At 33.5% G+C, this 18,263-nt stretch overlaps 1 protein-coding gene across 1 annotated transcript in view; it reads right to left on the bottom strand.

Annotated features, from left to right (window-relative positions):
• Positions 1-5,742: 5,742 nt before the first annotated feature.
• Positions 5,743-18,263, bottom strand: part of CDH19 (cadherin 19) — a 65,140-nt gene continuing 52,619 nt past the window's right edge. Inside the window, exons 10-12 of the mRNA XM_053987792.1 lie at positions 11,968-12,085; positions 9,770-10,021; positions 5,743-7,461 (exon numbers count right to left, since the gene is read on the bottom strand). Of these exons, the coding sequence (XP_053843767.1) occupies positions 6,968-7,461; positions 9,770-10,021; positions 11,968-12,085 (864 nt within the window). The 3' untranslated portion in view covers positions 5,743-6,967. The remainder of the gene's footprint in view (positions 7,462-9,769; positions 10,022-11,967; positions 12,086-18,263) is intronic.

Below are 18,263 nucleotides of genomic sequence, written 5' to 3'. Positions count from 1 at the left end.
TATCTTCACCTCCTTTCAGGGAAATTCCTCTTCCAGAAATACTTGAAATTTTAGGTAATTAATTCTTAGTTTCTGAATGTGTTTTCCCTTTGAAAACATTCCAGTGCTTGTAGATGTGTAGGTAGCAGCTATGCAGATGTTACTGCTTGTGAGTGGTTTGGTAGTAAGATAACACAGGCCAGCTTTCTCTGGATTTATCTTGGCCTGAGAGAAGAAGCTATGACTTGTTTAAACATAAAGAATTATGTAACCATCAAGTAGCTATTATCTGATTAATTTCAGTTCTGTTTATCTTTATGTAATCATATGGTGTGACTCTATATATCTGTGTATTTTTGCATTTGTTTGAAAGAATTATTTGCTGTAGAATGAACCTATGATCTTAAAATAAAATCCAGAATATAATAAAATCATAAAATGAGAAGAGGCCTTGAAAATATTGTTCTGGGATTCTGCCATTAGAATAGGATGCTACAAGGTGCAAACAGCTTACTAGTGCTTAGCTTCTGATTACTGAATGGATGCCATATTGCAACCTGGTTAAAATGAGCTTTAGAATAAGGAAGTATTCAATCTGTGTAGAACAAACCGTATAAAATATAATCAGACTTGTAGACCAGCAAAGAAAGATTAATGAGTAAAAAATTCTAGCAAATATATAAAATGTCCTCAAGCAAATATTTTGGACACAGGCCAAACATTTTTTTCCCAGTGACCTACAAAACCAGAACTGACCAACTCAGTTGGATATAGAGTTTTTATATTAAATATTGTGGTTTTAAACTAGCTGGGAATTAAGCTCCAAATAAGCTGCGCCCCCTTCGCTGTGCCCCCTTCAGAGCCTATGGGTTGAGATAAAAATTTACTGAAAACAAGCATTGAGGGGATGAGAAATGAACAGTAACAACAATATTAATAATACCAAAAGTATACAAAAGAGAGGATGATTTACACACAAACAAGGTGCTCACCACCTTGACTCAGTTCCACATGGCCATTGAGACAAAGAAAAATGATGGATGATATTTCAGGATCTACAAGTTGTTTCCAGCTGAGGAGCTAACCAACTACAGGAATCATTTGACCTCTTTTGGCCTTGATTTGATGCATCTTTCTCCATATTTCCTGAAATTTGTGATATCAAAATAGCTATCTTCACAAGGAGCTGACTTGGAAACCTTTAGCTGCTAGCAGGAAAATATAAAGCAATAATAATCATTCAAGACTGACAGGAACTATCACCAAAGGAAAAACATGGAGTTTTAAAAAACAAATCCAAATGTACATGAAGGTAAAAGGACTTAAATGAGTCCTTATACCCCTATCTGATTGGGGAAAGTAAATGAAGCTTTGGGAGTCATTATCAGTGAGTTAGTGTCCACAGTGAGATGGAGAGGGATTAGGAGGAATTCTTTGCTATAGAAGGTTTACAGTGTCTAAACCTTTCCCATAAGGAAAGATGCCTCTCTCATTTTGAAGTCCTGGAGAGTCCAGCCTGCCTTGAATTTCTATGATGTCTGAGGTAGAGGCAGCACAGGATGGGAAAGAAGTTGAATAACTTATTCCAGATTTTTAGGTGGCTGAGGTTGAGTGACATGTACCACAGGGGTTGCAAGTGCTTATAAAAGCTGTCTAAGATATTTTTACATTTAATGGTGGAAAAGCAGAGCAAGACTTTTGTGATAACAAGATACAGAAAGAACCTGAAAGATGTATTGCTTTAGACACTAATCTTTGAGAATTCTTATAAAATAATTGTAAAGTAATTATACTAATACTTTGAAGTCATAAGTGATATGAGTAAATTGTCTTTTGCAACCAATGAAATGAGGTTCATCAGATACCAATGAAATGTGGGGATATTGAATGAGACTGTTGAAAGTCTAGAAGGAGATGTTTAAAGATAACTTATTTTATCACCTCTTTTATATCTCTTGGACACCTTATCTTGGTTTGCCAAAATGTTTGTACATTTGCAAAAAATAATAAATTAGAAACTAGATTTTTGTTCTATGAAAATATTTTATAATAATATTGGGGCTATTTTTTGCATACTGTTTAAATGAATGGGTGAATTTCAGAAACAATACTAGTGTGGCTGGTCAGAGTCTGACAAACAGAATGAGATGTCAAGTAATTAAACAGTTGGGTAGTCTATTATCGATTTAGGTTCACAGTAAACATTTTATTTTACCTATGATATTGTACAGGTGTTGTTCATATTTGAATTTTTTTTTTTTTTCTGGAATGAATGTTGTCATTTCATAGTTATTTTAGCAGCTACAGTATCCTTGTCCTGTTTAATTGCCTAGTGGATTAGTGGCCAGTATAATAGCAGATTTTTATTTTTTTGAGTATTATTTCTAGAGTGGATGATCTTTATTTTTGTCAATACATTTTAACCATTTTCTATTTTTCTTTCTTCAGGGTCCTGCAACTTTTTTTTTATCTCTCAGGTGTCCCCACTATTAATAATTCAGGATATTTTTGACATTTTTAAGTCCAATTTACTGAATCGGTACATAAAAAATTCCTTTTCCAGCTCCCAAGCTACTACAATTTGTCGAAGATGTCCATTTTAAAGTATTTTCTGAGGAATTTCTAATGACAGAGACTGATTTTCTTACAACAGTGTCAAAAGCAATGCTTTGTATATATATATATATTCCTATGGGTAAGTCTGTATCCTTTTAAGCTTTAATGTAATAGCTTTTGTAGTATCCATTTGGTCAGATATATGTATGCAGACTTTCTTGTCTCTCTGCAAACCAAATCTGTTTGAATGCCCATATGTGGAGAATTACTTAAATTGTAAACTTTAATATTATGAAAGTATTATCTAAATAATAATTAAAATGTATGGGGAATTACAATCCTTTGATATCCTGTTCTGGTTTCTGCTATTTGAGAGTTTTTTGAAGCACTGATGTTTTCTAATTGTATTTATTAATTTTTGTTCTTAGTGCTACATATCTAACTGCCTTTGCTGGCAAACATCTTGTTGAGTCCTATACATATTTCTGACTAATGTTATTATCTGTTTGCTGCGGGTAAGGTGTTTCATACTGATGTAAGCAATCTCTCTGTATGCATATTTTATCCTTCTCTACATATCAGAGTTAAATGTCACTGTTCCTTGAACTCCATGTATGACACAGAAGGCTGATATAAGATCATACATGAAGAATTTGTCTTTTCCCAAACAAATACAAAAGCAACCAAATTATTATTTTCAAATGTGTCAACATTTTTTTATAAACATTAATTCTCTCAATTTTTCTTTATATGACATAGGTTTACCAGTTTTCTGGTAGAAAAATGTTACAGACTTTACTAATAGCTACTGTTTTTTTCATATAAATTCTATTCTATTTTTTTTGTAATCTGGATCAAGGTGAAATACCTTCTTTTCCAGAGTGTAAAATCACATAAACGCCTCAAGTTCTGGTCCTTAGAGAGCATATATTAGATATGACTTTCAAGCATAAAATGTGCACTGTCCTTTCAAATAAATGTTACTCTCATCTGACAGCGTGACCCCTTATAATTAAGAATGATTGTTAAAATAAACAGATTTCCAATGAAGATTTTGAAAGCAAAGCTAGGAGTGTAATGACAATACCTGTGAGAAAAAATGAGATAGGAAAATTACATGAATTGAAGACTAAGACTACTCTCAGTAATGTGCAGAATTTCTTCGCAATGTTAAGCTAATAAAAAACCTGCACCGCGATGTATAAAGTCAAAACCAAACATTTTATTTTGGCTTAATTGATAAACAAAATATATTTTTCCACTCACAGCAATGGTTCTGAAGCTGCAATATGCTATTAAGTGATTTGTATATTTTTTTTAACTTTAGATATCTGAATGCTAATTATTATTATATATGCATAGTGTTAATTTCCTTGGCTTTTATATAATAAAACAAAACCCACAACACTCTGAATCTTTATGAGTGAAACTGAAACAGAAAGCCAATCTTCTGTCTGGTATTTCACCAGTTATTAAACTCTCTTTTTACCAGGTTACAGAAAAAGACATCTGTAGGAATATCTCTTCAAAGCATTCATATAGAAATGCAGTCTGTGTGATCATACTTCCTTTCACCATAATGAATTCACAATCAAATAAGTCTTCCTTATATTCCCTTGGGCAGGTCATGAACAGCTGAATATTTATTTATCATCTGTCACCATACCTGCACTCTTCAATTCAGCCAATAACATAGTGAATTCTAGCTAGTAATCAAATTTTGAAAGATAAAGATAATGGAAGACTCTATTGGGAAAACCATGCCACAATTTAATAGATTTAATCATCAGAAACTTCAACCTATAACTTATCCATTATTAATTTCATGTTACTCATGATTGTAATCTCTTGTATGATAATTTTTTTCTTAGAATGTTTACTTCCTGCAAATAGCAAGACAATTCTAAAAAACCTTTTTCTACATGTTGTTCAGCAAACTTAAAGGAAGTATGAAGTTAAAGTGTGAAGTAGGTTCAGTGGTTCTTTTCTCACATGTGGAAATTAATTGACAAGGCTGGGTTAGATTGGAATTTAATAAGGTGTGGTCCAGTAACAGCTAGGAATAAATTCTTGTTTCAGAGCAAAACATGCCCTTTGGCTGTTATGTAAACATGATCTAATGCTTTTTCAGCTAAAGATCATTTAAGATCTATTGCGGACCATTATTCTTTTTCACATAGAAATCACTGACAATGGCCTATGCGGGGTTAAAAAAACTATATTAGTGGTATGCACTACTTACAAAAATTATTTGCTGTTAAAATAGCTCACAGTAAAGACAGAAAACAATAAACACAATGGTTTAGTGTTGAAGGCTATTTTCCCACATAAATGGACAAAATCTCTGGATTGAGAAAGGATCAGACACTGTTATCCTTTTTGTACTAAATACAACCTGAAAGCACAAAGAATTCTCTTAAAGCCACTGGGACCATCTGTGGAATAAGGATTTGTTTAGGGTATAACCCGCATAAATCTATAGACCTAATCCTAAACATGTAGTTTTCACTGTTGTCAACAACTAGTGCTGTATAGTCATTCTCTCTCTAGTCCTCCCCATGAAGCAAATTATTAATATGTAAAATATTTTCTCAAATAAAAGTAATTTTGCCACGTCTGTTTGAAAGCCATTGGCATAAAAGGTTAGAGTCATTACCACAATGTTTTAACCTTTAAAGCTCATTTGTAGCCGCTCATTCACACTGGCATCCTACCATGAGACTGGTAAGAATCTTTTTTTTTTTCTTATGAAACAGGTGCTGCTTCATCTGCACCTGGTCAGATGGCCACCCTGTCCCTTTACTTCCCTACCCATAATTTTTCAGCTATGAATATAATGAATAATATTTCTGTTCTTACCAGACCTCACACTGGAAATCTCTCCTGATTTTCAAACACTTCCATGGTTTATTTTTAGGTACCAGGAATTTAAACTGCACTGGTACTTTTCCACTTAGCCTACATACCTTGGTTTTCTTCAGTGAAGAGCAACCATAGTAAACATTGCAGAATTTGTTTGTTGGGGCTGGTTTATTTGTTTGTTTCTTCCTTGCATAAGCTTTCCTGAATCTGTATTTCAGTTTCACTTACCTAAAATCTTACTTAGAAAAAGAAGGGAAAAAAAAGGAAAACAGAGAAATATGTTGCATAATTTGGTTTATCATGATGCCAGCTTTTAGGTAATTGAATCAGTTGAATGCAGGATATAATTTATGTAAAATGAGTACGCAGTGAAAGAAAGGTGAGTAAAATACAGGCAGGCTGTTTTTTCCAGACAGACCATTTTGAAAACATTTGATGAGCTCAGTTCCAAAATTGCTGCTGGGTAGTGGTTTCAGTAAAGAAATGTTCTGAGATACCTATATATTTGTTATGGAATGGTTGGAAAAAAATACAGTGTGAAATTAATTTTGAAATCTTATTTGAGTCTTGCAGAATGATTCAGGATCATTTTCAAAGAGGATAACATTTAGAGCATTTTATTATCTTATTATCGAATGTCATACATAAAGTTTTATAACCATCAGTTTAGCATTTTAAAGATTCTTAATATTGTTATAATAAAACTGACTACTGCAGCTAATTTTATATTCCATAATAAAAAAATAAATCTGTGCTGGTAAATCAGTCATCCTTTAAACTCTTAATAAAAGGAAAAAATGCCTGTATTTGGACAGCATTTTGTTCTAAGTGCAGTAATATATAATGTGGTCGATTGCAGTATTTAAGTTAAATATTGATTCTTTTCCTATCTTATTTGCTAAATTAAGTATTGGTTTACACATTTTTCAATAGCTTCATTAAGAACTAAAATGGCAGGAAATACTTGCTGATGTCATAATGTGCTTTAATTTTTATGATAGGAAAAGACATTTTAGTTTTATCATCCTAAGAACAATAAATAGATGGTCTTGTAAGCACTTATGACAATGGTATTAGAACTTCTAGGGTCTACTTTTTCACACAATTATATTTATATAATGAAGCATTATACAAATATGCATGTTTAACTTTGGTTAATGTATGTATTCAACTGCAACAGCTTAAGTCTGTCATCTTTGGAAACTGTTTAAAGCTTATGGATGACAGAATGTTTACAACATTCATTTATGGCTTCTACTCCTCCTTTTGTACTAACATGATCCAGATTTTCAGTATTCAGAAGAGAATCTAGATATCCAAAGCAGCAAGGTTTGCATTTAAGCACTTAAATTACCACAAGGTTTTCAAACTATAACCTCCATCCCTTCATGTGGTAATACCCCTGGTGTGTTTTATCCTTTCAAGAGGTTTCCACATCCAAAACTTTCTATATTAAAACCCTTGGGCTCTTATTTCTCCCGTTTTATGTGGGATGACTTCCTTTTTAAAAATCCACAGTTGCATTTGGTTGCTGAGACTTAAGAAAGCAAAAGAACGATTCAAAAAGTGCCTAATCCCCTACAGTTCTATGGGAAGTATACATGCCTGCAAGCTGTTTAAAGTGAGGTCCCCAGTCTGCAAGGTAGTCATAGCTCTGATCCATGTCTGAGGTGTTTGAACCCAACGAGCTAAGGGATCCTGCCAAGGAGCCAGTCCCCTCAAATGCATAGGTCTGAAGTGAGTCATAGGGAGGAACACTCGGATCTGTATTTGCTTCTTCGAGCTTTTCTGAAATGAATTGCCTGAAGATTGCGCTGTCTGGGCCAACCTGCAGAGACTGTCTGTAGAGGCTCTGGATTTCGGAGGCCACCTTCTTCCTAGGTTTGTGTGTTCGCATGACAGTGCGTGTCCTCAGTGCTGAAATATCAAAGGCTTCTGTGTCCTCCTCGCCCCCTCCTTCATCGTCATAACTGACAATGTTCTCTCTGAATTCTTCCATCTTGTCTGAAAAGGGAGGCTTCTTCTGCTGCTGCTGCCTTATAGTTACAATTGCCAAAAAGAACACTGACAAAATAGAAAGAGAAGGGACAAGAGAAAAATTAAGCAGAACTAGAGACTATGAATGTGCTAGGAAAGATTAAAAAAAAAATCGCTTCTTATCTTAGTATCAAGGCTGTTGAAAAATGAAGCTATCTTAACAATTTATAGAGCTGTAATTTTTATGCATTTTACGGTTTTGAGATGAGCAATGGGTGTGTTGGAAAATGGCTACAAAGGGACTTATAAAAAAGGGGAATTAAATGGAGCAGTTCTTTTGGTAGATGCAAATTTGAAACTGATGGAAACACAGGTTATGCTTTTTGTAAGTGCTTTTTTATCACATAATATATCCATTTCACATTCAGAATTTAAATTCTTACTCTTTATCAGTCTCTCTGATAAAAGTCCCATCAAGACCAAATAAAAAATGAGACAATGAGCAAGATATCTTCCTCAGCTAGTTGAATCATTCAGTTCCACAAACTATGCAAAATGGTGTTCAACTATTTCTGTTGTGCTGGTTTGCAAATTTGAAGACTCACTAAATTCTGTGTTATTTTACTGTCAAGGCCTATGAATCAAATGATCTTATTTCTTCTATATGTGAAAAGTTTCTTAATTTTTCTTTTAAAACATTATTTTTTTAATCCCACATAATTTCATTTCAACTGAACCATCCCTTTGAATTAATCTATGACTTTCAGAGAGATTAATTCTTTCAGTTTTAACTATATTTTGCTGCAGTTCTACTAAATAAGTATTTTGTGGACTTTAGTTTTTTAACTCAGGACATAAAATGATACAACTACTAAGAACTACTTAAGAATACGAAGATAGTTATTTTTCCTACCTATTTACAATAAACTATTCTGTTTGCTTTGGAGATACCAACACAAGGCTTGAAAGCACTGAAAACAATAATTTCTACTATGTATTCACAAAACAGGTGGTTTTCCAAATGCTTTGCCTGGTGAACTCTTCTGATGGTATACTTCTTACTTGAAACTTAGTTTTCAGAGATAATTGGCAAACTTAAATGATATAGAACATTTCATTATTTAATTTTAAATTATTACAAAAATGCATTCAAAGAATTAAGGAATTTAGAATATGTGTCTTTGTAAAGAGCATAGTAGATTAAGTTTTTTCTTCTTTTGGGCTAATATATTTATCTATATCCCTGCTTTGACTTTTGTGATATGAATAGGCCCAGTAGATGCCATGGGTTTATTCCTCCTGGAGAGAAAACCTTTCTGCAAGAAGCAAAGAAATCATTGATTAATAATTCCCATGATGGTCTGGATAATGCAGTGGTACAGTTTGCCTGATCCTTAGTCCCTGAAGTCAATAACACAAAGTGAACCTATTCAGATACCCTGCAACCATCAATCAAAACTTGAAATGGACACTGCCCTGTAGGCTTAAGCTGACTAAAAGACATAAGGCAGATATCTAAGCTCAGATTTAAATAAGAAAACTCTGGAAGTGCAGGCAAGCCTAGAAAAAAAAAAAAAAATTCATTTTATGTTCCCATGTCCTCGATTGGAAACCAGGGCACGGAGGTAGGAAAAGTAGTGCATCCCTGGGCTGTGCTATGGAGTCAAGACATGGCTGGTGTCTAGAATGGCCAACCATGAGTTGTTGGTTTTGAGTGCTGTTTGCCAGCTGTGCACAACCCTTTACAGGGGTAATAGAAAAACTCCTGTGCATTTGAACCACTCTCAATCCCAGTTTTCTCATCCACAAATTCCCAAATGTATTGGAGGTTAAACTGGTGTCTCCTGAGAGGAAAAAGGAGATGTCCAACATTTGGAGAAAATGCTCTCTAGAGATGAAACCTTAACTGGCAAAGAAACTCCCTGTGTCTGGAACTTTCTGACTGATGTCAGATTCCCTTTTTGTTTTATTATTCATAATTGATCTCAGTTCTACATTTGCCATTCTTAAGGCAGAATGAGTAGGGTTCTACTTCTTTTAATATATTCCTACTTAGCAAATTTTCTTGTGTAATGTTATCTTCAGCTTTACCTGTGATCAATAGACTTTGGGCTCTGAAATCTTTGTTATTGCAAAGCCAGGAGAGTAAAGAGGACCATGACTCAACTACACCCAATTTTTAGGAAATTATATTAGAATTCAAATTTTACTGAAAACTGGGGAAACAAAGGGAGAAATTATAGCTAAGAAAACAGGAAAGAAACTAAACATTTGCCTTATTTCAATTTTTACCAATGGCCTAGTACTTCCAGTCTTCGAGTCAAAGGTCTCTTTTTGTTACTTAACCAACTCCTCTGTAAAAGGAAGTAAAGTCATTGTTCTTACTTGTACTTACCTAGGAATATTAGTATGCAAGCCAAAACAGCAACTAAAGCCTCTGTGCTGAGACCCAAGGAATACATGAAAGCTCCGTATCGGCAGTAGAAGGTGTTAACTTCAGTGTCACAGTCGCAGACAGTGACAGTGAGAGTATTTGTGCTCGTCAGCGGTGGGGTTCCGTTATCCTGAATTAAGATTGGCAAGTAGAAAAAAAACTGCTCTTGCCTGCTGAAGCCGCTTTTTCCCGTGAAAATTCCAGCTGTGTTATCTAGAAAATAAATTATTATAATGATATGCATTTATGTATCTTGTAACCACAACAGTAATATTTAGTGGAATCTGACCTATTTAAAAGTAATTGTACTCTGCAAAACTACATATTAACAAAAGTTAAAAATGCAAAAGCAGGCACTGACATTTTGGTGCATATTTTGTCAATCGTGAATAAATTGTATTAGGTTTTGATATATGTACTCCAGGGGCAATAATAAAATTTGACTGAGGAGCTCTGGTTTTAATGTTCAGAGCTAAAGAAATTGACGTCTTTTTCAGTACCTGGCACCTGCTCAGACTAATTAATTGGTTCTTAAAATGGTTCCATGTATCCAGCTGCTACCAAGCCAGAAGTTCACAGATGAAATACAGACAGTTTGTCAATCAAAAAGGTTAAAAATCGTTTCTATCAGCACATAGTGAAAACAGGTGGCAAGGGAAAGAAGAAAAAGCATGAAAAAAGTCCACTAAAATGGTCTTTTATTTCTTTCCCTGGAACAAAAACTGGAGCTAGCTGGACTTCTGCCACGTAAAATAGCAAAAATATTTAGATGATTGCACTTTGCTTTTTATTTAAGTATTAGTGTCTAGAAATCTGTTCTGTAAAAAAAACTGTAAACAGCTTAAATTCAGGTCCTGCTGCATATCAGTTAGAGTACGTAACTTAGATTGCTGCAAAACAAAATAGTCCTGTCTACACACATGTGTAATGAAAATAAGAAAAAAGAATCTAGAAATATTTCCATGTCAGATTTTTTTCTCATGGCAGAGCGAAAGACTACATGTGTGTATATGTAGAAGTAGGGGAAAAAAGGGTTTCTACCATTATTTGCAGAATACATCTATACAGTCTACTGAAGTTAACTTCCTCACATATAAATTGATCTAAGTTTCTATCATTGTTCAGAAAATAACTCTGAGATAAAATACTTGAGATCTACAGTCCTTTTTCTCTTCCTTAGGGCTATCACAATTCAACCACCCATTTCTGTTGAATGTGGCAGAAAGAGGCAGGTTGAAATCTGATTACATCATATTCCAAAAAGTTTGCTTTCCCCATTAGTGGCCACAAAAAGGAACTGAATGGGTTGATTTGTGTGAGGGTCTGCTTGGGTTTTGGGCAGAAAGAGGAAAGGTGGGAAAGGCTCATGGCTTGTGCACAATTTGACCTTAATATGATGACTTATCTCTTCCTGGAAAGGAGAGATAAAGATAAGAACTGAAATTCTTATTGATACGTTGACTAACTTTGAAGATAATTGAGAAGTAGTTTGCTATTTAGTGTATTTGGTACTTCCCAAAACCTATTTCCATTGATTTGTTCCCTTAGCCAGCACATTCAAATAATTAGCATGATCAATAAGAATGATGTGTACTTTAGCTTAGTCTGGAGAAGTTTTACTTTGTAGTCTCAGCAGACTGACTCTAAATGGTCACCTCCTTGGAATTCCATCAGATATCACACTTATATTTTCATCTCAATCTGGTTTTGCTTGATATTATAAGATTCCATTCCTACTTATCTAGGTTTATAATGTTGATCTTGCTGAATTAATGAAATAACAATCCTATACTTATATCAATCTTCTCTTTCTAATGAACTTATTTCTCAGGTAAATAATTTTAACCAGAAAGTTGGAATTGACCACCATATTCAGCATTAAGAAAATAATTATTAAGAAATACCAGTGTATTTTTCATATCAGCTGTTTTTTCTTTCCCTGAAATAAAACTGCCTTTTGCTATTTATATTATTGACTTGAAAAGGAAAATAAACTCTTTGATACTATTGAATTATTGTTTTGAAATTGACCTCAGGACATGTCTAATTTTTATAACAAAAATTTCTATTTAAATGGAAAATTTTAAGAAATTATGAACCTGTTGGAAGCATGCATCTTCCATCAGGCAGGTCTTAAAAAGCTGCATGACTGACAGTACCTTGATTGTCTTTCACAGTAAAATGTGAGCTGTTTGAGTCCTCCTGAGCCAATGAGAAAAAAAAATGATGACCTTCTGCTGAGTCATCTCGATCCACTGCACTGATGCTTTGAATTAGCTGGAAAAATAAGATAACAGATTGGTTTAAGAGTAAAAGAATTTCCTTGTCCTTTAAAACAATAAAAAGGATATAACAGGTACGTTAAAATTAAACTATTGATGTTGAAGATGTGATCCGTGAATCTGTACTGACTACATCATATGCAAATATTCACCAAATACCCAAATAGGTTTATTGAGACTTATATTCTGCAAGTACTCTGCTTTAAGTTTTCATCCATTTGAGACAGGCAGGCATTAAAATCTTAAGAAAATGTAAAATGTTTTCCAGATCAAAGGACCAGGAACAAATTAAGTCTCCATATATTAAAAGAAAGATATAGAAGGTTTTGTTCTTTTTTTTTTAAATCCAAGGTGAACAGTACATCATTCTACATTTGAAGAAATCTTTCTATGCTAAACCCATTCCTTTTGAGTCCACAAACACATTGACATCATTCAACTGGTATATTGTTGCTCCAGTAAGTGACATACATTGCCAAGTTCACATGCTGAATTGTTGATTCTGGATATTATAACAGATTGATTATGTAAATTTTTGGCTGCATTTTCTCAAGAAAAAAAAATAGCCTTCATTTAGAAATATGTCAAACCCGACAGTCATTGCAAGATAAAATAAAAAATAACAGCATTCAAAATAATGTTTTTCATCTCTGTAAATAAACAATCACATAATTAACATAATTAGCAGTATTTCTGCTTTAAAAAGTCTATATTTCTTATATTTATCAGTAAATATTTAATTATCAGCATACATTAGTGAACATCCTTGCTGACCAGGAGGAAAGTAAACTTCTGGAGTCCACCAGTTTTCAGAAAAGAGAGGGTCAAATTTGAACTTCGGCTATATTTTATCAGTTATTTCATGCTTTGATATATTTGTACACAAGAACTTGAATCCTCAACTTTTCTCAAACCACATATCACCTGAATGATACAAGCAGCTCTTAAAGTCAGTGGAAGTGACTACTGCTGCTTTCCATCTGTGCTGTTGAAAACTCTTTTCTGGTTAAATCCTTTTTCAAAAATCTAGAACTTCATCACAGATTCTTTTTCTTTTCAAGCAAGCCAAGTTTGATGAAATCATCACAGCAGAGTGCAAAATGTGATTTACACACCAAAAGCTTTGTATTCTTAATACTGTTCCCGCTTCATATGTGAAATTTATTTTAAATCTATATTTTCTCTCTATGGAAACATGAGGACCCTTGAATTTTTTTGATTTTTTTTTTTATTGCCACTAATGAGAGGAATAACTTTTCAGTGATGTCACAGTGTACAAAACAGAGAGATTCTGGAGGGTTTTTTTTTCTTTCCTCAAACTAACAAAATATCTGAGTTGATGCAAATACAGATATAAAAATGCAGGTCAAGAAATCAGTGAGGATAAACTGAGAGCTAACATTTCCTTGACTACCACAGGCTTCATTTTTATAAGGAAATGTAGTTCCCAGAATATGCTCAATATGAACAGAAATAGGGTACAAAGTTATATATCCAGCCAAAATTCCAAAAAAAGGACACATTTTATAATATTTTGCCATTTTATAATATTTTGCAGACCATACTGGCTTTTTTTGAAAATTTGCTGGTTACATGTCACAGATGAGGATAAATCTTGGTATGGATGTACGCCTGTCTTTAAAATTCAAGGTCTATTAACATGTACTAGATATACAGAATAATATAATTATCTACAAAGACATCTTAGCCACATTCAGTTTGTTTTATTTTGTTCTGTTTTGTTTTTAGTTCAGTTACTTGGTAGAGAAAAATTACCTAGCTGTGTAAAAAAAAAGTGATTTTCATTCAACCACGTATTACCAATGTCTTTTGAAAACATATTTTTAGGAGTATATAATGTGTGAAAATCATAAAATTACAGCAGTTGTGAATTAGATACTGGTTTGCTATTTCATTATTGACTTCTGTATTTTACATACAGCATGTATTTGGCTCTGTACATTTTATCTATACTGAGTCAATCAACAAAATTCTAAGGAGAATGTGGCTAACTGAAGAAAAACCCAGACCACCTTCCCTTGCTTTAATCTGCACAAACCTAAGATTCTTATGGTTGTTCTATGTAGACATACATACATACATATATATATATATACATATATATACATATATATGCCTTCGAGGATTCACCTTAGCAGCAGGGGAAAATTTGGAATGTAAGGACAGGGCAAATTCTTATTGTTTGCTTCTTGCTGTAACACTTCTACTAGGATTCAACAAAGCCCACATTAGTCTACAAAATATGCAGAGGGCAAAAAGTACCTCTGATTTTACTGACTCAAGAAAAAATCACCCAGAGTGAAGGAAATCCCTTCTTTTTTTTTCCAATTTCCTAGGTTTTGGTACATCTAACCTAGGAGATTTTAGCCTTTTACTGGGGGAACTGGCATCATTTTCTCAAAAACTGCAATTACTGCTTATTTTTGAGGCTTACAGACCTCCTACATTTTAATGTATAAACAGAAAAATTGTAGTGGATGATTTGTTGCTTTTAGATGGTTATGTCAGTTGTTGTGTTGATGTGGCTGAAATTTAATTGCTTTAAAAATTCTTATTTCAAGTCTCATTAATATAGAAGCTTAAAGATCCAGCAGTTAATTTAAAAATGAGTATTTATTTAAAACAGAGGTTAATTCAGTTGATTATTTTTGAAAAACTGATTTAAATTTATGATGGCTTTTGAGGACTCAAAGAATGCAGTGAAATATCTCAATGCGCTAGTCAAGAAGAAAGTTTTCATAAGATAAGCCACCACAAGCAAAGATGGAAAACAGGAAGATGCTCATTTCAGGCCTAAATGGAGGTGAAGGTTTGGAATCTGAACATTGGACAAAGTTCCCCTGTGAGGACTTGTGGTAAGTGTATATGGAAACAACAGGAGGATACCAGGTGTGGTAAGTTAATTGTGAGTGATCTGTCTGAAGAAAAATTCCCACCCTGGCAAACTGAAAAAGGAAGAAATTCCTTATACATGTGGCACCCCAGGTTGTTGGAATGGCATCTTTTAAATAAATTATTATATTTGATTGTATTTATTCATCATGTAAATAAAAAACTGTGGATTATAGAATAGTTGACTGCCAGGTAATCTTGATAGAACTCAATTGGGAATTTATTTCCTCAACTCCAAATGGTTTTACTGAATTGGAACTATGGAGCGGTCCAAAAGGAAAGGTCAAAGCTTTTTGTTGCAGTCCTTTCTGCTTCTAGCGGCTTTCAACCAAGTTAAACTTGAAAGGTATAAATTGTCCATCTGAACAACAACACTACGCTTACTTTTGATGCTAGAGAACTTTGAGTTCTTTGTGTGTTAGTCTTACCAATAGCATTAGAGAAATGGAGGGAAGTAGAAACATTAGCCACCTCTCTCTTTCCACTTAAGTTTCTTTGTTTAGTTTTCCACGAAACATCCTTCAATAGGAGCTCTGCTGTGGATTATAGGATGTAAGAGACCTAATCACCCTCTTTTTTTGGGGAGTACAGAACTGGTTTTGTCCAAATTGGCAGAAATCTTATAAGCAGTAAGATTTTTTCTCACTCGTAATATTTACTGATCATCAGAGTTTAGAGCAGGTAAAAGATTAAAGTGTTGATTACCATAGTTAGCACTGCATGTTCCAGGTAGACCTTTTACCTCAAGACCCAGATTCTCCTGTTGACTGCTTCTGTTTTGAAAAGCAAATTGGCATGGTATTGAACTGGTTTATCTGGGTCTACTGTAAATGTTTCGGCTCAACTATAAATAAAATTGTGGACTTATCTGCAAAGGATTAACAATTACAAAGATTATGCCATGACACTGAGGTGCTTTTTTATGTTTGCTCACAGTGCTAATAAACTTCTCCCACCTGTGCCATTCTGCTAAGAGATAATGTTGTAGAATCATTGTCCACATAAAAAAGAAAAAGGAATTTTTCATGGGTCACTGTGCCCACTGTTTCAAAACATCACAAGTTACACTCAGCACATCTGCAGGTATAGCTTGGTGTAAGAGTCTCTTATATTATACATTGCTTTCACAGCTTCATCATGTTTTTACACTCTAAATGATGCATTAATTGTTGAGGGTTTTATTAACTTTTTATTTTCTTATCATTACTGCTCAGATGCTTTTTGCAAATGTTGAAGAAAACATGCAATATGAAATAATAAACATTGTCTTACCTCTCACTTTCATTTCTCTACTAGGAAAAATAATTTTGCACCATGATTTGCTAGAAAGGATCGGTTTTAGTAAACCACTTATTTTAAACATTAATCATATGCTCACAGAATTTGTTTAAAGATTTCCTTTCTTTTCTTCTGTCAACATTTCATTATGTAGAGAAATAATAACAATGAGTACTTTTCAGTTACACTGTAACTGATTATTATTTTATTATGTGCCAAGTACTGAGTAAATAAATTTGTTTTTTTTTTCTTATCTCTGACTCAAAGTTCCTGCATACTCAATCACTTCTTTGAATCTAAGAAAAATTGCTATGCAAGCTTTAATAACAAAATCACTTCATATGTGATGCCCAATTTAAATGAATTTAGAATTACCAGAATAAAAATACATTAGAGATGACAGCATTAATTCAGAATATAGGTATGTTCAGTATAGTTTATCTTCAGCTGAAATCAGCTTCCTCTCTGATAGGAAGAAAGATCAATATTCACAAAAGGGCTGAAGTTACCATGCATAGGTACATTCTGTATGGTCAGCTTGCTTACATATAATGTAAGGATTTTGATATGGTCTACATCAAACTTTCAAGCTGCATCTTCCAGATGAGTTAATTTATTAATATCTTGGGAATTAAGCTTTTTTGAAATCAATTTTTGATGAGATGTCTCTAGTGTTAGGGTGGATTTGGTCATCCTGATGTTTTGACTATTTGTAAAGAATATTTCCTTTGAAGTTCAAAGGTTTATACTTATGGTACATACCCAAAAATGGTAAATATAAAAAAATAATAGAACATTGTGGTCATCATTTACTGTGTTTGCACATAGTTATAAAGTCAAAAGGTCTAATCAAAAGGAAATCACAGGTTTGAATGCCTTATTAATATTGTTCTATTTTATCTGACTATAACTATAGCTGTTGTGGGACAGAAGACTATTTAACAGTGCAACTTTCATGTTCGATTCATTTGGAAAACAATTTATAGAATGGTGGTGGTGCAGTGAAAATGTTTTTCAATGTTTTAAAGAAAGCTTCAGTTGTGGTGTAGTATACAGCCAACTTCTGTATTATAGGACAGTACTAAACTATAACATTAAATGGATAGTGAAAATTCCATTCAAAATGTCTAATAGACATGATGAATGCATTCAGTATGATGCCAAAAACTCCTATCTGTCTTCTTTACATCCATTTTTATTGTCAAATTTGTATTATAGTCCCACAGACTGAAATCTAATCCCTTTGTTTGAATGTCTTTTGGAGGCTAAGCTAAACAAAGCTGTAACTCACACAAAAACACCATACAGGGACTTGAAGCTCAGCACTTAGATAATAAAAGCAGACCAAGAATTTTCATAGTCTTTCAGAAAATCCAAAACTCCAAAGCAAGCCCTCTCATCTAGAATGAAGCTATTATTAACTATATCTGAGTCTGGATAATTAGGACAACAATTAGTTTTATTCATTATGTGTTTTATATTCTAGATCACAAATCAGCATAATCTTAGTCTATGTAAAAATAACTTAATTGTGACCTCAGTCTAAATTACTTTTAGAGTAAACCAGGTTGACACCAAGATAAAGTCTAGATTGAGTAAGACAATTCATTTTTTAGTGGTATCTTTCCCTCTGCAATGACTTTCCTTCCTTTTCCCCCAGACACTGTTAACTCATGCAAATATATTTTGGAATGTCCCATGAAATGAGACACAACTCAGGTCAGATCAGGGTAAGAAGTGAATTGCAGAAGTGCAGAACATCTCTGAAAACATCTCTCAGCACAGAGATTCCACGTAAAAGGATAGAGAGGTGTGATAGTGTAGCTATACGATCTTTAATCTCAACTTAACATGTAAGCAGATTCCATAGCTGCTTGAAATTGATTGCAGAAATATGGTTAAGATAAAAGGGTATGTAATATCCTGAATAAGTCCTTCAATTGCTTAAACTAATTCTTCTGAAATGTAAATTTTCTTATTCA

The sequence above is a fragment of the Vidua macroura genome, chromosome 1 (assembly GCF_024509145.1).
Source record: "Vidua macroura isolate BioBank_ID:100142 chromosome 1, ASM2450914v1, whole genome shotgun sequence".
Taxonomy (NCBI): Eukaryota; Metazoa; Chordata; class Aves; order Passeriformes; family Viduidae; genus Vidua; species Vidua macroura.
This window is presented reverse-complemented; position numbering and strand designations above follow the sequence as displayed.